Source organism: Cervus elaphus, chromosome 3 (genome assembly GCF_910594005.1).
Source record: "Cervus elaphus chromosome 3, mCerEla1.1, whole genome shotgun sequence".
Taxonomy (NCBI): Eukaryota; Metazoa; Chordata; class Mammalia; order Artiodactyla; family Cervidae; genus Cervus; species Cervus elaphus.
In genome coordinates this window covers 52149886-52165227 of record NC_057817.1, presented here as the reverse complement: position 1 = coordinate 52165227, position 15342 = coordinate 52149886, and the positions used below count along the sequence as shown (strand labels likewise).

The following is a 15342-nucleotide window of genomic DNA, read 5'->3' as shown; positions in this document are numbered from 1 at the left end:
AAGAAATTATTTAAACAGTTCTGATATGCAGTCTATGGTTCAGACAATGATCTTATCTTCTGAATATTAAAGTCCTTTTCTGAAGATTTATTTCCCATCCCAGTGGTCAAACTAATAGTGATTAGTTTACTAACTAGGTAATTCAGGGTAGTCAGATTAGTGTAAAATGAACATGCCTCACAAGTTTGCTTGATAGTGATAAAATGTCCACGTTCTTAACCTCTTATTAGAAAATTAATTCTAAAAAATTCAGTTGTATTTCCATGTGCTGCAGGATATAGCATAAATCAAATATTATGTGGGAGTACTATTAATGCAACTTCTTTTTCTCATCTTCTGAACTGGTTGAGTGCTTCATTTTGTAGGGTTGGTTGGCTCTTGGAGAATGCTTTCAGCAAAGTGCATAGAATAAAACAGTGTACCTTGCTCCCCTAAAACAAAAATGCATGTATATATTTAAAATGAGCCTAAACAGCTGGCAAAATAGCTACTTAGAAGTGTTTTATTTTAAAATGACTAAGGTAAAATACAACATGAGAATAACTGCATTGTTAATAACTGGATTACAATTGGTTTCAGCTTAGCTCTTTTAGAATTGCAGAATTTTATTTTTACTGCCATTATATCAGAATCACTTTGGAAGTGTTATCTTAATATTGAAATATATATAGTAAGTGCCAGTCCCAAATGAAAAGAAGAGCATTTTTTAACATTACCAGAGGGAGGGGGCAGGTGAGAGAGGCTGTGACTGGGGAGGAATAGAGATTGACAATTAGATAAATGTGATAAGCAAGGGAAACCTTTAATATAGCATCCAATTAATGAATTACTGTGCTGTGCCCTTCCATAGGGACTGGAAGGACTGTGTCACATGAAATCTCTAGAATAATACATTCTCTGGCTCAGGTGGTAAAGAATCTGCCTGCAAGGCAGGAGACCCGGGTTTGATCCCTCAGTCAGGGAGGTGCCCTGAAAAAGGGAATGGCAACCTACTCCAGCATTCTTGCCTGGAGAATTCCATGGACAAAGGAGCGTGGCCAGTTACAGTCCACGGGGCCGCAAAGAGTTGGACATGACTGAGTGACGAACACACACTTCCATTTTTGAAGGAGGATTATATTGAATCTGGTTGAAGAATAATGTGGTGACTGAAGCAGGAGATCAGCAAAGACTATCATTGACCTTGATTGTCCTTCCTTATCACCTCTGATTCTAAGGTTTAGTCACTCATTTGTAGTGAGGCAGCTCATCTATGTCGGCTGCTTTGTTAAAATCCCACAAGAATCTATACTGCTTCCCAGAGCACTAAGATAACACAAAGATTGACATCAAGTGGTCACTCAAGTTGTGTACCAGAAAAATAATACATCTACCAGAAGTGAAGTCATTTTACATCTTCTGTCACTAGGCTTAATTAGATAGTTAAGTGACTTTAAGTTTTCTTGATGTATCTCAAGTTAAACTTGTGAATCCCCCTACTTGGAATGAGATTGTAAAAGATAAGCTTTACATAGAACGTAATTTATGAATCACTTCTTTCTTCAAATATTGCTGCTGTTAGGTTCAGTCTGGTTTCTCTTGCCTTATCTTAAAGGAGAATTTCAGTTATCCTGTGGTGGTTTAGTTTCTAAGTCATGTCCAACTCTTGCAACCCCCTGGACTGAAGCCCACCAGGCTCCTCTGTCCATGGGATTCTCCAGGCAAGAATACTGGAGTGGGTTCCCATTTCCTTCTCCGGGGGATCTTCCCCACCCAGGGATTGAACCCAGGTCTCCTGCATTGCAGGCAGATTCTTTGCCAACTGAGCTATGATGGAAGCCTATCAATTATGCTGATGACATCATAATTCATAAGATGATGACATTCATAATTCATAATTTCTCCACATTCCCCACAGTCAGAACATATACACCAAGGTCATTCCTGTGGCAATTAGCCATTACAGATTCAAGCCATAACAACATCACCAACAACAATAAATCAACATCATTATGCTCATAACCAAGTGCTGCCACGTGATATCAAAAGCGTTAATGACAAGTACTCAGTTAAAAAGTTCTGAGGAGAAGTAAAAAAATACTGAGATATCAATGGACTCTTGGAAATGGTCTCCAAATTGATTTTTTTCTGAGTTCAATTTTTTTTAATGTGATGGAGTTTCTGTTGTTCTTTTTTTTTTTTTTAAGTGTTGGCCAGAAAAATATCTTATATCTTAAAATACCAACTTAGTGATGTACAAATAAGGACAAATTCATGGAATTTAAAAGCTCAATGCATATAATGACAAATCATCAGAATTGCCTAGAATTGCACACACGTGTACATTTTGCATATATAATAGAAATGCAAATGTAATGTATACTTATTAGTATTTAAGGTATACATATATATATACGCATATATGTTGTTGAACTTCCTTTCTGGATATTCAGTTCTCATTTAGTAGGTTCCCCAGTGGCTCAGCAGTAAACAATCCGCCTACACTGCAGGAGACGCAGGAGTCTCCGGTTCTATCTCTGGGTCGGGAAGATCCTCTGGAGGAGGGCCTGGCAACCCACTCCAGTATGCTTGCTGAGAAAATCCCATGAACGGAGGAGCCTGGTGGGCTGCAGTCCGTGGGGTCGCAGAGTCAGACACAACTGAAGTGCCGGAGCTCCAGAGACTAGCAGAGCAAGGTTTCTGAGACCCATCGGATCTGGAAGTCATTCATGTTTCAACCTCCACCACTTTGCATGTGAGGCAACTGCACTGCTGTGCGGATTGGCCAGCCTACCAGCTGTCACACCGCCAACGGAGAGGAGTCAAGGATGAATCACAGGCTTCCTGAGTGCTCTCCTTTCCCAGTAACCTAGGTTTCTTCCTCAAGAGGTTTTGTGAGAAATGGCTAATCCTCTCTGTCTCCTTACTTATAGCCTTTCTTTAGTTTTTGTTTGATAAAGAATTACTTATGTTGCTAATTCACTACTTGGCCTCTAAAGGTAACTTGATATTGTGTTTGTACACAAAAATAAAGCTGTTAATGCTTGATGCCTTTGCTTGGAAATGGTTTTCGCATGTTTTCTCATTTCCTTTTTTTAAGATTTCTCTTCTAACTGGTGGTTTTTTCACTTCCAAGTTAAATTATTTAAATCTAAGAAAAAGTGAATTGTTTATTCAATTGTTTTTTCAATTAGCAGTGTTGGCCAATGGCATGTTTATTGGGAGGGTTGTGTTCTTCCCTCTTTCTTTCTTTCTATCTTCTCTTTCCTCTTATAATTCCGAAAGGAAATGGCAGATGGTAATAGCTGAAATGTAGCGTAATATACTGATTTCTTTGCCTGGTGTATGCATGACTGCCCTCTGTTGGATGAAATTAGATCTGCTCTAAGATGTTAGACTGTCTTGCCCTCTACTGGTTTGTGTAGAAGATAGTGATGAAGACACTGGAAAACACTGCATGAAGGATCAATTCTTTTCTTCCCAAATAATTGATATTTTCACAAATTTCAGCCAAAAGCCTGATTTAATAATAATTATAATTTAAGATGTAGGAACTCACCCTGAGTGTGCCTCACATTTCTTTTATGGATATATCAATGGGGTCATTAAGTTAAATGAGTGTGTTTTATAAGGAATGTGAAATTTATGGTTACTTTTGATCCCATAACTCAGTTTATCACTTCTTTAACTGAAAACGTCTAATAAGTCACTTATTGAAAATGAAATTTCCTGAACTGAAATGAATTGCATTTGCTATGACTGAGATTCTATCAACGGAAGCAGAGACAAGCAACAAATCTTAAAAATATCTGCGATTTTTAACTTTTGAAAACATCCTCACTTTTGAAGAAAAAAAATATTTGTGACATAAAATCTGAAAACCAAGTTGCCTATTGTGAATTTACTACCCTTTAAACTTAGTTGGAACATAAACGTCATAATTTCTCAGTTAATTAATTCCTTCAAAGTCAATTGAGCATAACATATTTTTCCAGCTCTCAGGTGAGAGAGCTGGAAATAACATTCTCCCTCTTTTGTAGCCTACGGTAATCAAATTTGAAGATTCCGATAGGGTTGAGTTTTGTTTCAATTGAGACTAATTTTTTCTGTTTATTCCATCACTCTCATTGGGCCTCCCCTGTGGCTAACTGGTAAAGAATCCGCCTGCAATGCAGGAGACCTGTGTTCAATCCCTGGGTTGGAAAGATCCCCCGGAGAAGGGAATAGCTACCCACTCCAGTATTCTGGCTTGGGGAATGCATGGACTTTATAGGCCATGGGATCACACAGAGTCGGGTCCGACTCTTTGTGACTCCATGGACTGTAGTCCACTAGGCTCCTCTATCCATGGGATTTTCCAGGCAAGAATACTGGAGTGGTTTGCCATTTCCTTCTCAAGGGCAGCTTCCTGACACCGGGATTAAACCTTGGTCACCTGCACTGCAAGCAGATTCTTTACTGACCGAGCTACCAGGGAAGCACCCCACCCCCCAAATAGACAATCAACTGTGCTGTGCTTAGTCGCTCGGTTATATCCGACTCTTTGTGACCCCGTGGACTGTAGCCCGCCAGGCTCCTCTGTCCATGGGGATTCTCTAGGCAAGAATACTGGAGTGGGTTGCCATGCCCTCCTCCAGGGGATCCTCCCACCCCAGGGATCGGCCCCAGGTCTCCTGCACTGAGGGCGGGTTCGTTACCATCCGAGCCGTCAGGGAAGCCCTACCACTCTCACGGCTCTTATTTATCAGTTTAGTAATTCCTCTCTGAATCTCCAGGGTCGAGTATAGTACCGGAGTCATGGTGGACTTTTAATAAATCTTTGCTTATAGCACCTTTTCTAGCCCTCTTCTTTTGCCTCCTCTGGTGTCCATGAAACCCTGCAACCCTATTATCAAAACCTCCCCTGAAAGGTACATCAGGCATGCATGGTGCATGCTAAGATGCTCATTCGTGTCCGACTCTTTGCGACGCTGTGGACTCTTTGCTACACTATGGACTGTAGCCCACCAGGCTCCTCTGTCCATGGAGTTCTCTGGGCAAGAATACCGCTGTGGGTTGTCATCTCCTCCTCCAGGGGATCTTCCCAACCCAGGGATCGAACCTGCATCTCTTATGTCTCCTGCATTGGCAGGGGGGTTCTTTGCCACCAGTCTGCTTGGGAAGCCCTAAATCAGGCATCCATTGCCTTAAAATAAAGTCAGTTATTTTTTAGCCTATGAGTAAAAATATACAAAGCCTTTTCTTGAGTTTAAAATTGAGGACTTACAGGTATATACACACATAGATAGGTAGATAGAGGATAGATTCTAGAGGAGAAAGGGTGGCTATTTATAGACCAATGAAAGAGATTAGAGATTACCATGTAGGCATTTATGTTCTTTCTTTAAAAGAATATTTGGTCTTCTCACTTTATAAGACTGTATTCCTTAAAAAGCAAAGCTACCTCATCTGTTTTGTTATCTTTTTCAATCTAGCATTCCTTCTTTTATTTTCCCCAGATCATATTTGCTCATTTTAAAGACTGTGGTTTGGACACCAAACAGCTGAAACTGGAAATAATTAAACCAAGGAACTCAGCCTCCCTTGTCCGTACCAGCGGGAGTGGCATCGGCCAGGTGAGTCCTGCCAGCTGTGTAGAGCCGGTGGCGGTCCTGGTGGATTGCTGTGTGTGTTCTGACGAGCTGGTGCTCATTCATAGTGTCGTGATCGCCACAGAGCGGCAGGGAGTTTTCATTTGTTCACACCAGAAACTTGCGTGTGCTGCTCTCTCTTTCTGCTCAATTTTACTTCCTCTAATACTGAATTCTCAGACATATTAGACCTAGTACTCTTCATATATGTTACTCGGTGACTTCTAAAAACTCCAGAATAGAGTTGATCACAACTTCATTTGTGTTTTTACTTTACAAAGGAAACAGCCTTATTCAGGTGCTTACCAATGTCTAGCATAATTCCTGAGCACTGGGGACTTTAGCTGTGAACTTTTTTTTTTTTTAATTAAAAAATAATTGTTAAACTTGCCTTGTACTTTACAATTTTTACCCTTTTGTTCTTTGGGGCAATTATATTTTAGTCAGGTGTTATAGAGTCTAACTAGGACCTTCTACCTTTCTATATATCCTAGATTTTTTAAAATATTCTTTCATCTTTCAATTAATGAATTCTTCCAACTTTTTTTAATTTCTAGAAGCTAATTTTTGTTCATGGATTTTTTGTTGTTGTTGTTCATGGATTTTTTTCACAACATACGAATCTTGTTTTCAGTGTATTATATCTTATTTAGTCTCTCTGAAAACAATACTTGATTTTAAACAAACTCTCATCATCATGGTATACAAATTATGTATTTCTACTGATTTTCCTCTGTCATGTTGCATATATCTTCCAATCTGTGTTGAAGACTGGTTTTAAGCTCACATTTAAGAAGGGAGTAAAATAGGAAGGTCTGTGTGTATAAAAAGTTCAGCGGACTTCATATTACACGAGTGGATGTGAGTAACCATTAAAGTAGAAAAGCCTCCAAATGCCAGAATAAGGAGAGTTTTATTCTATAGTTTTACATTTAAAATGTGCTTATGATCCAGAGATGTATGATGCCATTTTTTTAGAGAGATGAAATGTGCTTTCTGTCCACTGCTGAGTCTGGCAACAGGTATGACAAGTGGTTGTGGGAGACTTCTACTGTCTGCTCACCTCAGGGTCTCTGGGTCAACATCATTTCAGAGTCTCCTGGAGCAAGTTAAATCTCTTCTTAATCCTGTTGCCTACAGAGATCTTTCCACTCATCCCAGTCTATAGCTTCTGCCATTCCTCATCCTTTTCCCTTTTGTCATCTTCTAAAATACATGAGTGTTTTGTCTGTTGATGGCATCTTCGTCTATTTCTTCAGAGCTGTGAAGTGTATACCTCTTTATTTTCTAAGCTATCAATTTAGGAGGTTGTAGGGATGAAAAGCGGAGAAGGCAATGGCACCCCACTCCAGTATTCTTTTTTTTTTTTTTTAATTTTTTTATTAGTTGGAGGCTAATTACTTCACAACATTTCAGTGGGTTTTGTCATACATTGATATGAATCAGCCATAGATTTACACTTATTCCCCATCCCGATCCCCCCTCCCACCTCCCTCTCCACCCGATTCCTCTGGGTCTTCCCAGTGCACCAGGCCCGAGCACTTGTCTCATGCATCCCACCTGGGCTGGTGATCTGTTTCACCATAGATAGTATACATGCTGTTCTTTTGAAACATCCCACCCTCACATTCTCCCACAGAGTCCAAAAGTCTGTTCTGTATTTCTGTGTCTCTTTTTCTGTTTTGCATATAGGGTTATCGTTACCATCTTTCTAAATTCCATATATATGTGTTAGTATGCTGTAATGTTCTTTATCTTTCTGGCTTACTTCACTCTGTATAAGGGGCTCCAGTTTCATCCATCTCATTAGGACTGGTTCAAATGAATTCTTTTTAACGGCTGAGTAATATTCCATGGTGTATATGTACCACAGCTTCCTTATCCATTCATCTGCTGATGGGCATCTAGGTTGCTTCCATGTCCTGGCTATTATAAACAGTGCTGCGATGAACATTGGGGTGCACGTGTCTCTTTCAGATCTGGTTTCCTCAGTGTGTATGCCCAGAAGTGGGATTGCTGCGTCATATGGCAGTTCTATTTCCAGTTTTTTAAGGAATCTCCACACTGTTTTCCATAGTGGCTGTACTAGTTTGCATTCCCACCAACAGTGTAAGAGGGTTCCCTTTTCTCCACACCCTCTCCAGCATTTATTGCTTGTAGACTTTTGGATAGCAGCCATCCTGACTGGTGTGTAATGGTACCTCATTGTGGTTTTGATGTGCATTTCTCTAATAATGAGTGATGTTGAGCACCTTTTCATGTGTTTGTTAGCCATCTGTATGTCTTCTTTGGAGAAATGTCTGTTTAGTTCTCTGGCCCATTTTTTGATTGGGTCATTTATTTTTCTGGAATTGCCACTCCAGTATTCTTGCCTGGAAAATCCCATGGACGGAGGAGCCTGGTAGGCTGCAGTCCATGGGGTCGCTAAGAGTCGGACACGACTGAGCGACTTCACTCTCACTTTTCACACTCATGCATTGGAAAAGGAAACGGCAACCCACTCCAGTGTTCTTGCCTGGAGAATCCCAGGGACGGGGAAGCCTGGTGGGCTGCCGTCTATGGGGTCGCACAGGGTCGGACATGACTGAAGCGACTCAGCAGCAGCAGCAGCAGCAGCAGGGATGAAAAGAGATATACGCTTATGGTCAGACGACCATTTTGAAACAGAAATCCTAAGAAGGACCAAGAGAGACAATACCAAACACTTGTACTGCCCTAGTGATGAGAAAATGAAGAGTGGCAGAAAGCAGTGCAGCTGGACATATGTTAAGTCCTTTTATGTTCTTGTGCATCATGCTCAGTCGTGTCTGACTGTTTGCAACCCCATGGACTGTAGCCCACCAGGCTCGTCTGCCCATGGGAATTTCCAGGCAAGAATATTGAATTGGGTAGCCATTGTCTTTTCCAGGGGATCTTCCCGACCCAGGGATCAAAATTGCATCTCCCGTGTCTCCTGCATTGCAGGCTAATTCTTTGCCAGCTGAGTCATGTCATGTTCTTAAAGCCTATCTATTGGATTAAATACACTAACCTTATTTAAATCTCATAATAAAATGTTAGAATTAAACTACTGCCTGGGATCATCTTGCCAAACTTCAGTTTGGAGGTTGGAATTCCTTCTATGCTATTTCAGTCAATGTGATTCCCAAATACACTTAGCCATCCTTACTGAGTACCTAATGAAGCAATGAACATTGTTGGAAGCTTCTACTTTGTTAGGAACTTCTTCTAATAAAGAAATGAATTCAGCTTCTCTTCTCGTTTCACCCACTAATTCTAATCTATCCATTAAAAACATGTGCTTTGGGGAACTCTGTGAACACTTGATATTGTATATAAAAATAATTTTTAAATGTGCCTAAGAACACTTTTCTGGGAAGAAGGTCCATCGGTTTCATTATGTTCTCAACTTAACCTACAAACAAACAAAAGACCAAAAGTCACGGGTCTCAAAACGGTCCAGACATAGTTGGCTTCCTTTAGTTTCTGGCAGCTCTTCAAATATCCAAGAATAACTGTAATCCATTTTTATTTTTGGTATTTATACAATGAAAGCTTCAAAGTCATTTAAATAGCATGATACTGCAGCTAAATAGGATTCAGATTTTAAGGAGCTCAATTTAAGGTTATTATAAACCTGTTCATGTCCATGAGAAGTCAGCTAGTAAAACAAGGCAATAAATGTGGTATACTCTAAATGGTGGGAACTAGAGGTTTGTTGTCTTTAAGAAGTAGGATGGAAAAAATAATTCAGGGAATTCTCTCTGTGCTCCTGTATTTAATCACTGCACCTGTAAGCTTTTCAATAACAAAGGATAAGATCATATCAATGGGATTTTTGCTTTCACTGACAAATAAATATATCAGCATTATTTGTTAAAATGGTTGTAAAATCATTAGCAATTTTTAAAAAGCATATGATTTTGCTTTGTTATTAGCATGGCTTTATGAGATGTATCACAATTATCAGAACTTCATGAGAACTTGAAATTTCACTAAGAAATTTCATTTTTATAGCATATAATTTTTCTTTGTTAAATTATTAAAATGAAAAATGATACTTTTAGGCATCAATTTTATTTTATTTTTTATTTTTTTAGGCATAAATTTTAAAAAAGTTAGATAAAACTAAAATTACATGAACTATCAATACCCAGTATATCAATGCTAAGATTTTGGTATATATATTTTCAGAATAAAATCCCATCTTTCTTGACATCTTTATTTATCAATATATTGTGAATGTCCTTTCACAAGAGTGAATATAGATCTGCCTTTTAATTTTAATTATAACATATTATTCCATTGCTTATATGTATTACAGTTTACTTATAACTGTTTAAATAAACATTTTGTTTCCATTTTTTGCTTTTATAAGCAGCAGTATAATATGTTATGTATATAATTTGGGTATTATACATGTTACCAAATTTCCTGAGACCAATTTATTCTTCTACCCACAGGAAATTAGAATCTTCCCTTCTTTTGCATACTCAGGCTAAATCTGTTAGGTAAACTGTGTATATTTCTTTGTTTTATGATGGTTTCTTTGGGGGGAGTACTTCAGTGCAAAAGACCACTGTTTCTATCTAGTGGTAATAACAGGGTCAATGTGAGTTCTCCTGGTTTTTGAGGCTTGTGATTCTATGAATAATAAGGGTTATTGTAAGAAGTCTGCAAAGAGCCTATGGTTTTGGAATAGCCTTTGCTTGATAATTCAAAAAGATGAATTCAATCCATCTCTATAAAGAGAAAATATATCCTCATACTCTTATAAGGATGGAAGATGCTGTATAAACATCAATACCTATTATAGTAAATTCCCAATTTGGGAGCCATGAGGATGAAAAAAAAAAAGGAAAAGACTGCAGAGAAAGAAAGGATGGATGGCTGAATTCATAGATAATCCAAAAGCTTCATTTTGGCCGATAGCTTATATGAATATCTCACACCTGATATTTCCCTCCAAACTACTAACAATGAATTATTTAAAATAAAAGTAAAAAATGAAAATAAAGTTGAAATTAAAATTAAGTGGTGTAAAATAGATCTTTTTTATAACACTAGCTTGAAATAGTTACTCAAAAGCAGAAAGTATTTAAAAGAGGATAGAAAGAACAAGGAGACCTCAGTTTAGATAAATTGACAATGAATCATTTCCTGAAAATTACATCATACTATTCAATTATTCAATAATTATTTGGAAATTATTCTATTTTACTCATATTGTATCACATATAAAAACCCAGAAAATGGAGCTAATGGTGTTTAAAGTTGTTTAAGAAAAGAAGAATATTTTTCTTTATTGTATTTTTAAACACAATAACCAACACTTAGTATATTAGAAACTGAAAGGAAGTTATGATTATATATATATTATTTCTTAAGACGCAACAGAACTAATATGTGGTTTATGGGCTTTTAAAACTGAAGTTCAACAAAAAAGGCAGTTATGTACCTGAAGTATGATGGAATTAACCTAGTTTGGATTAATATTTTCAGAATAATGTTAAATCCATTTTCTTCTGTTTCTTTTTTTTATGGTGTGTATTTCACAAGGTTATGATGTTAAGTGAGATACCATATTCATTTATTTATTGTATTTTTTAATTTTTTATTTGAATGGCATGCACGATCTTAGTTCCCCAACTAGAGATCAAGACCACGCCCCTTGCAGTGGCGGCAGGGAGCCCTGACCACTGGACCACTAAGGGTTGCCACATTCAGTTGAAAGAACACCCACAATATCTGCCAAGTGCAATAAAGGGAAGCCTAATAAAATGAGGTCTGCCTCTCATGGGCTTAAGTTTTCTAAGTTCCCTCCATCCCACTAAAGCATCACTTTCTCATTGACAAAAGATTGCTGACAAATGTTATCACCTTCTCCTGTTACATATGATCTCATTTTCCTTGTCCTTCTGGATTTATACTCTTTTAAAAATACATTTACTTTTATATTAGTTGGATTATATAAAGAATAAAGATAAATTATTTAAGCCTCATCTCTTAACCAACACTCTTAAATTTATTTTCCTCAATATGAAAACATTTTCTTATCAGATCATTTATGCAGAAGTGGGTAAAAAATATATATTTCCAGCCAATATTTTCTATAAAACTGGGCAAAAGATATTGAACTAATATTTCTTAGCATCATCTTTATTCTTATGCTGGAAGTGGGAATTCTCCACAAGCAAAAGCAATCAGTTAGAATAAACAATAGGAACAATTCACAGGTTTGACTGGCATAGTTTCAGATCTTTTCTATTATTTAAATTATTGTTCAGCCGATCTCCAAGTATTTAATCAAAGTAAAATATAAGTAATGAAATCTCCCAATTACCCCTTTAATTGTGCTCTAAGTAATGAATACAGTTACTGCAAAATATATAGCTATTGTTATGATACTGATAAGGAGGTTGGTGAAGATGTCATCATGTCTGGAAAAGTGACCAGACAGGTTGCTGGGGGCTGCATGTAAACTAGCTGTGAGGGTTGATTATGGAGGAAAGTCCCAGAAAAAGTGTCTGTGATAGTATTGAGACTTGCCTTAGCTACCAAAAAGTAACATTTTGTGTTACAGTTTTCTATAAACACACCTTTGTACTTGAAATAGCTCTAGGTTGAGTTTTAAAATCTAACCCATGTGGCAGTATCATAATAGTTGGGATTGCTTCTGCTGTCTTTTGCCTCAGTTTGGGTCACACTGGCTTAAAAAAAGATTGAAGTCTATTTCTACCTATTATAATTAAAACCCTAAAATGCAAACCACACTGTAAATTAGATTTTCAATGTGCTGCACTTTATAATAACAATATTTGTGAAAGATTGTGAATATTAGAAAATGAAGCCATACTTTCACAATTGGTTTATTTTCTGTCTGAGCTACTCAATTACCATGTGGCAAGACGGACAGGAAAGAGTCTCTGCTGCAATGGGAGAGACCCAAGTTCTATCCCTGGGTCGGGAAGACCCCCTGGAGAAGGAAATGGCAACCCACCTCAGTATCTTGCCTGGAAAATCTCATGGACGGAGGAGCTTGGCAGACTACAGTCCATGGGGTTGCAAAGAGTTGGACACAACTGAGTGACTTCACTTAAACTTACGGAAAGGCAATTTTAAGGTTAAAGCAGACGGATTAATTCTATTTCTCTGTGAAAACTTAGAAATGCAATATCAGAAAGGTAGTTGGTTCTCAAACTCGTAATAATACTGATTTTCTATGGCCATTTAGAAAGCAGCTTTAAAAATTCAGTTTTGTATTAACAAAAGTTTTATCTGAACTTCTAACTTACTGCATAATTTGGGAACTTGGTCTGGAATCATGGAATGTCCTCCAGAGTATGGCTATTTATATATGCAATAGACTAGATTCCTGTTTACTTTGTCTACTTTCTTCTTCTGGCAACCACTTGGGGCCGGTATATGAACAGAGAGAACATGAGGCATCATAAATTGAATAGGAAGCATACATATACTTGGTGGATTTTTAAAAATGTTGTAGGGTTGGGCTATAAAAAAATTTAAAAACATAAGGTCTTGTTATACTGGAAAATTTGAGAATTAATAAAACAAACACTAGGAATGTCATCACTGATGTATGCAAATAAATTCTATATGTAATGAGAATAATGTTAGAAGGTCTATGTGGCATGAACTTAAAGAAAAATGAATTTGATTTAATTAATTTATTGTTTTGCTCAACCATTAAGTAAACGTTGCATGAATTCCTACCATGTGTTAGTCTTGTGCTAGGCCTTGCAGAAAGAATAAAGATGAATAAAACATGTCTCTTGCCTGGGGGCACTCACAGTCATGGTCTAGTGAATGATAATAAAAAACTAACTACACGAAGACAAGGATTTGTGTGATCAATGTGTTGGGAATTAAAGTCTGGTAGGCGGTCTATCCCCAATGGTTGATTTATTGATTTTTACCTTATCTTATTCCAGAAAGAATGTTTTAGGAATGAGATAGACACAATGAAACAAATATGAAAACTGGGGTGTTAAGGAAAAAAGAAAACGTAACCCTTACAAAGGTAGAAATAAATATACATCTCTTCTTCCAAAGGATGAACTAAAACCCAGCCAGGCTGAAGTAGGCATAAACAAAGAAAATATTGAGAAAGGAGAAGAGTGGAATGTTGGCTTCTTTCAGATTGGAAGAATAGAACAAAATGTAAGTATTTCAAGTATTATTAACGTTACTTGCTAATACTTTGAAAAATTGAATATCATCTCTCAGTATGAGATAAATGTGCTTTAAACACTTCAAGAGGCAATATGTGGCAGTTAATCTTTGTTGCTTTTTATTTCTTTATATTACATATTTACCATTGTTGTTCTTATTATCAAATCCCTATGACATTAAAAATAAAAAAAAAAGATGAAAAGCTTATATCACATTTTCTTATGACTTCAATAGAGATTTGATGAAAAAATTTATACTTTGGTGTCATCTTGATTCTTGAACTTACTCCCAGATCAGCTACAAATGTGTCCTGTGGCCTGAGGCATTGAAGCACCGCAGAGCCCCGCAATAATTTCCTGACAGATCAGACAACCCACTTATTCCATGTCCCGGGTGTCCCAGTGACCTAGATCATTGTCAACAACAAAGGTGCTTTAGCTTTCAGTTTAAAATATCTGCTGGGTTTGCAAACTCAGATTCACTTTGCCATTTAGCTGAAAATGCATTTTAGGGTGCTGGAGTTTGCTTTCATTCATTCATCCGCGCTTACTTAGTTCTCAGTGCAGAAGAAAGAGTGCCACCTACTGGATGTGGGATAGGAGGAGAATATGAACAAAAAATGGATTCTTACGAAAGGCAGATTCAAAGTAAATGTGAAAGGAAAAATGTCAAAGAATGTCTCATTTCCCTAATAATAATTACATAAATTTGCTTAAATGCTTTTATTGTAAATAAACACTGAATGGACATTACCCTAGAATTTCCATCTAAATATTTAGAAATAAAGATTCCTCTTGTTTTCTTATACCTTATGTTTAAAGAATTTTTTAAAAATTTAGAGCAGTTTTAAGATTCACTGCAAAATTATGGGAAAGGTACAAGAATTTCTTGTTTAACCTGCCCCTCCTAAGCACACATATGTGGGCATAACTCCCCTGTTATCAACATCACTTACACGGGGAGTGGTACATTTGTTACTACTTATGAATCTACATTTACAAATTACAATAAACTAAAGTCCACAGTTTACATTAGGGTTCGTTCTTGGTGTTATACATTTCATAGGTTAGGACAAGTGTATAATGCTATGTATCCATAATTATAATATCATATAGATTATTTTTACTGCCCTAAAGTTTCTCTGTGCTCCATCTATTCATCCCACTCTCCTTCCCTTGACGCAACTTTCTTTTTATGGTCCCCATATTTTGCCTTTTCCAAAATGTAATATAATTGAAAGCATACCGTAGGCAGCCTTTTCAGATTGGCTTCTTCCACTTAGTATTTTTTCCCTCTATGTCTTTTCATGACTCCACAGTTCCTTTCTTCTTAGCAATGTATAATGCTCCATCATCTGAATGTGCAGGTTTATTTATTCATTTACCTACTGACAGATATCTTGGTTGCTTCCAGGTTTTGGCAATCCTGAACCAAGATGCTATAGACATCTGTGTGCAGACTTTGTGTGGATACAGTTTTCAACTTCTCTGGGTAAACACCAAGGAGCCTGATTGCTGGATTGTATGGTAAGAGTATGTTA

At 37.3% G+C, this 15342-nt stretch overlaps 1 protein-coding gene across 6 annotated transcripts in view; it reads left to right on the top strand.

Annotated features, from left to right (window-relative positions):
• The window catches only part of LOC122684422, a 438645-nt gene that overhangs the window by 182829 nt on the left and 240474 nt on the right, over window positions 1-15342 (top strand). For all 6 annotated transcript variants that reach the window (XR_006338038.1, XM_043888555.1, XM_043888521.1 and 3 more), the window contains 3 exons: window positions 5478-5594; window positions 13683-13790; window positions 15216-15328. Coding sequence is in view for 5 of the 6 variants with exons in the window: in XM_043888555.1 (XP_043744490.1) it covers window positions 5478-5594; window positions 13683-13790; window positions 15216-15328 (338 nt within the window). In the remaining variant the exon portion in view is untranslated. The remainder of the gene's footprint in view (window positions 1-5477; window positions 5595-13682; window positions 13791-15215; window positions 15329-15342) is intronic.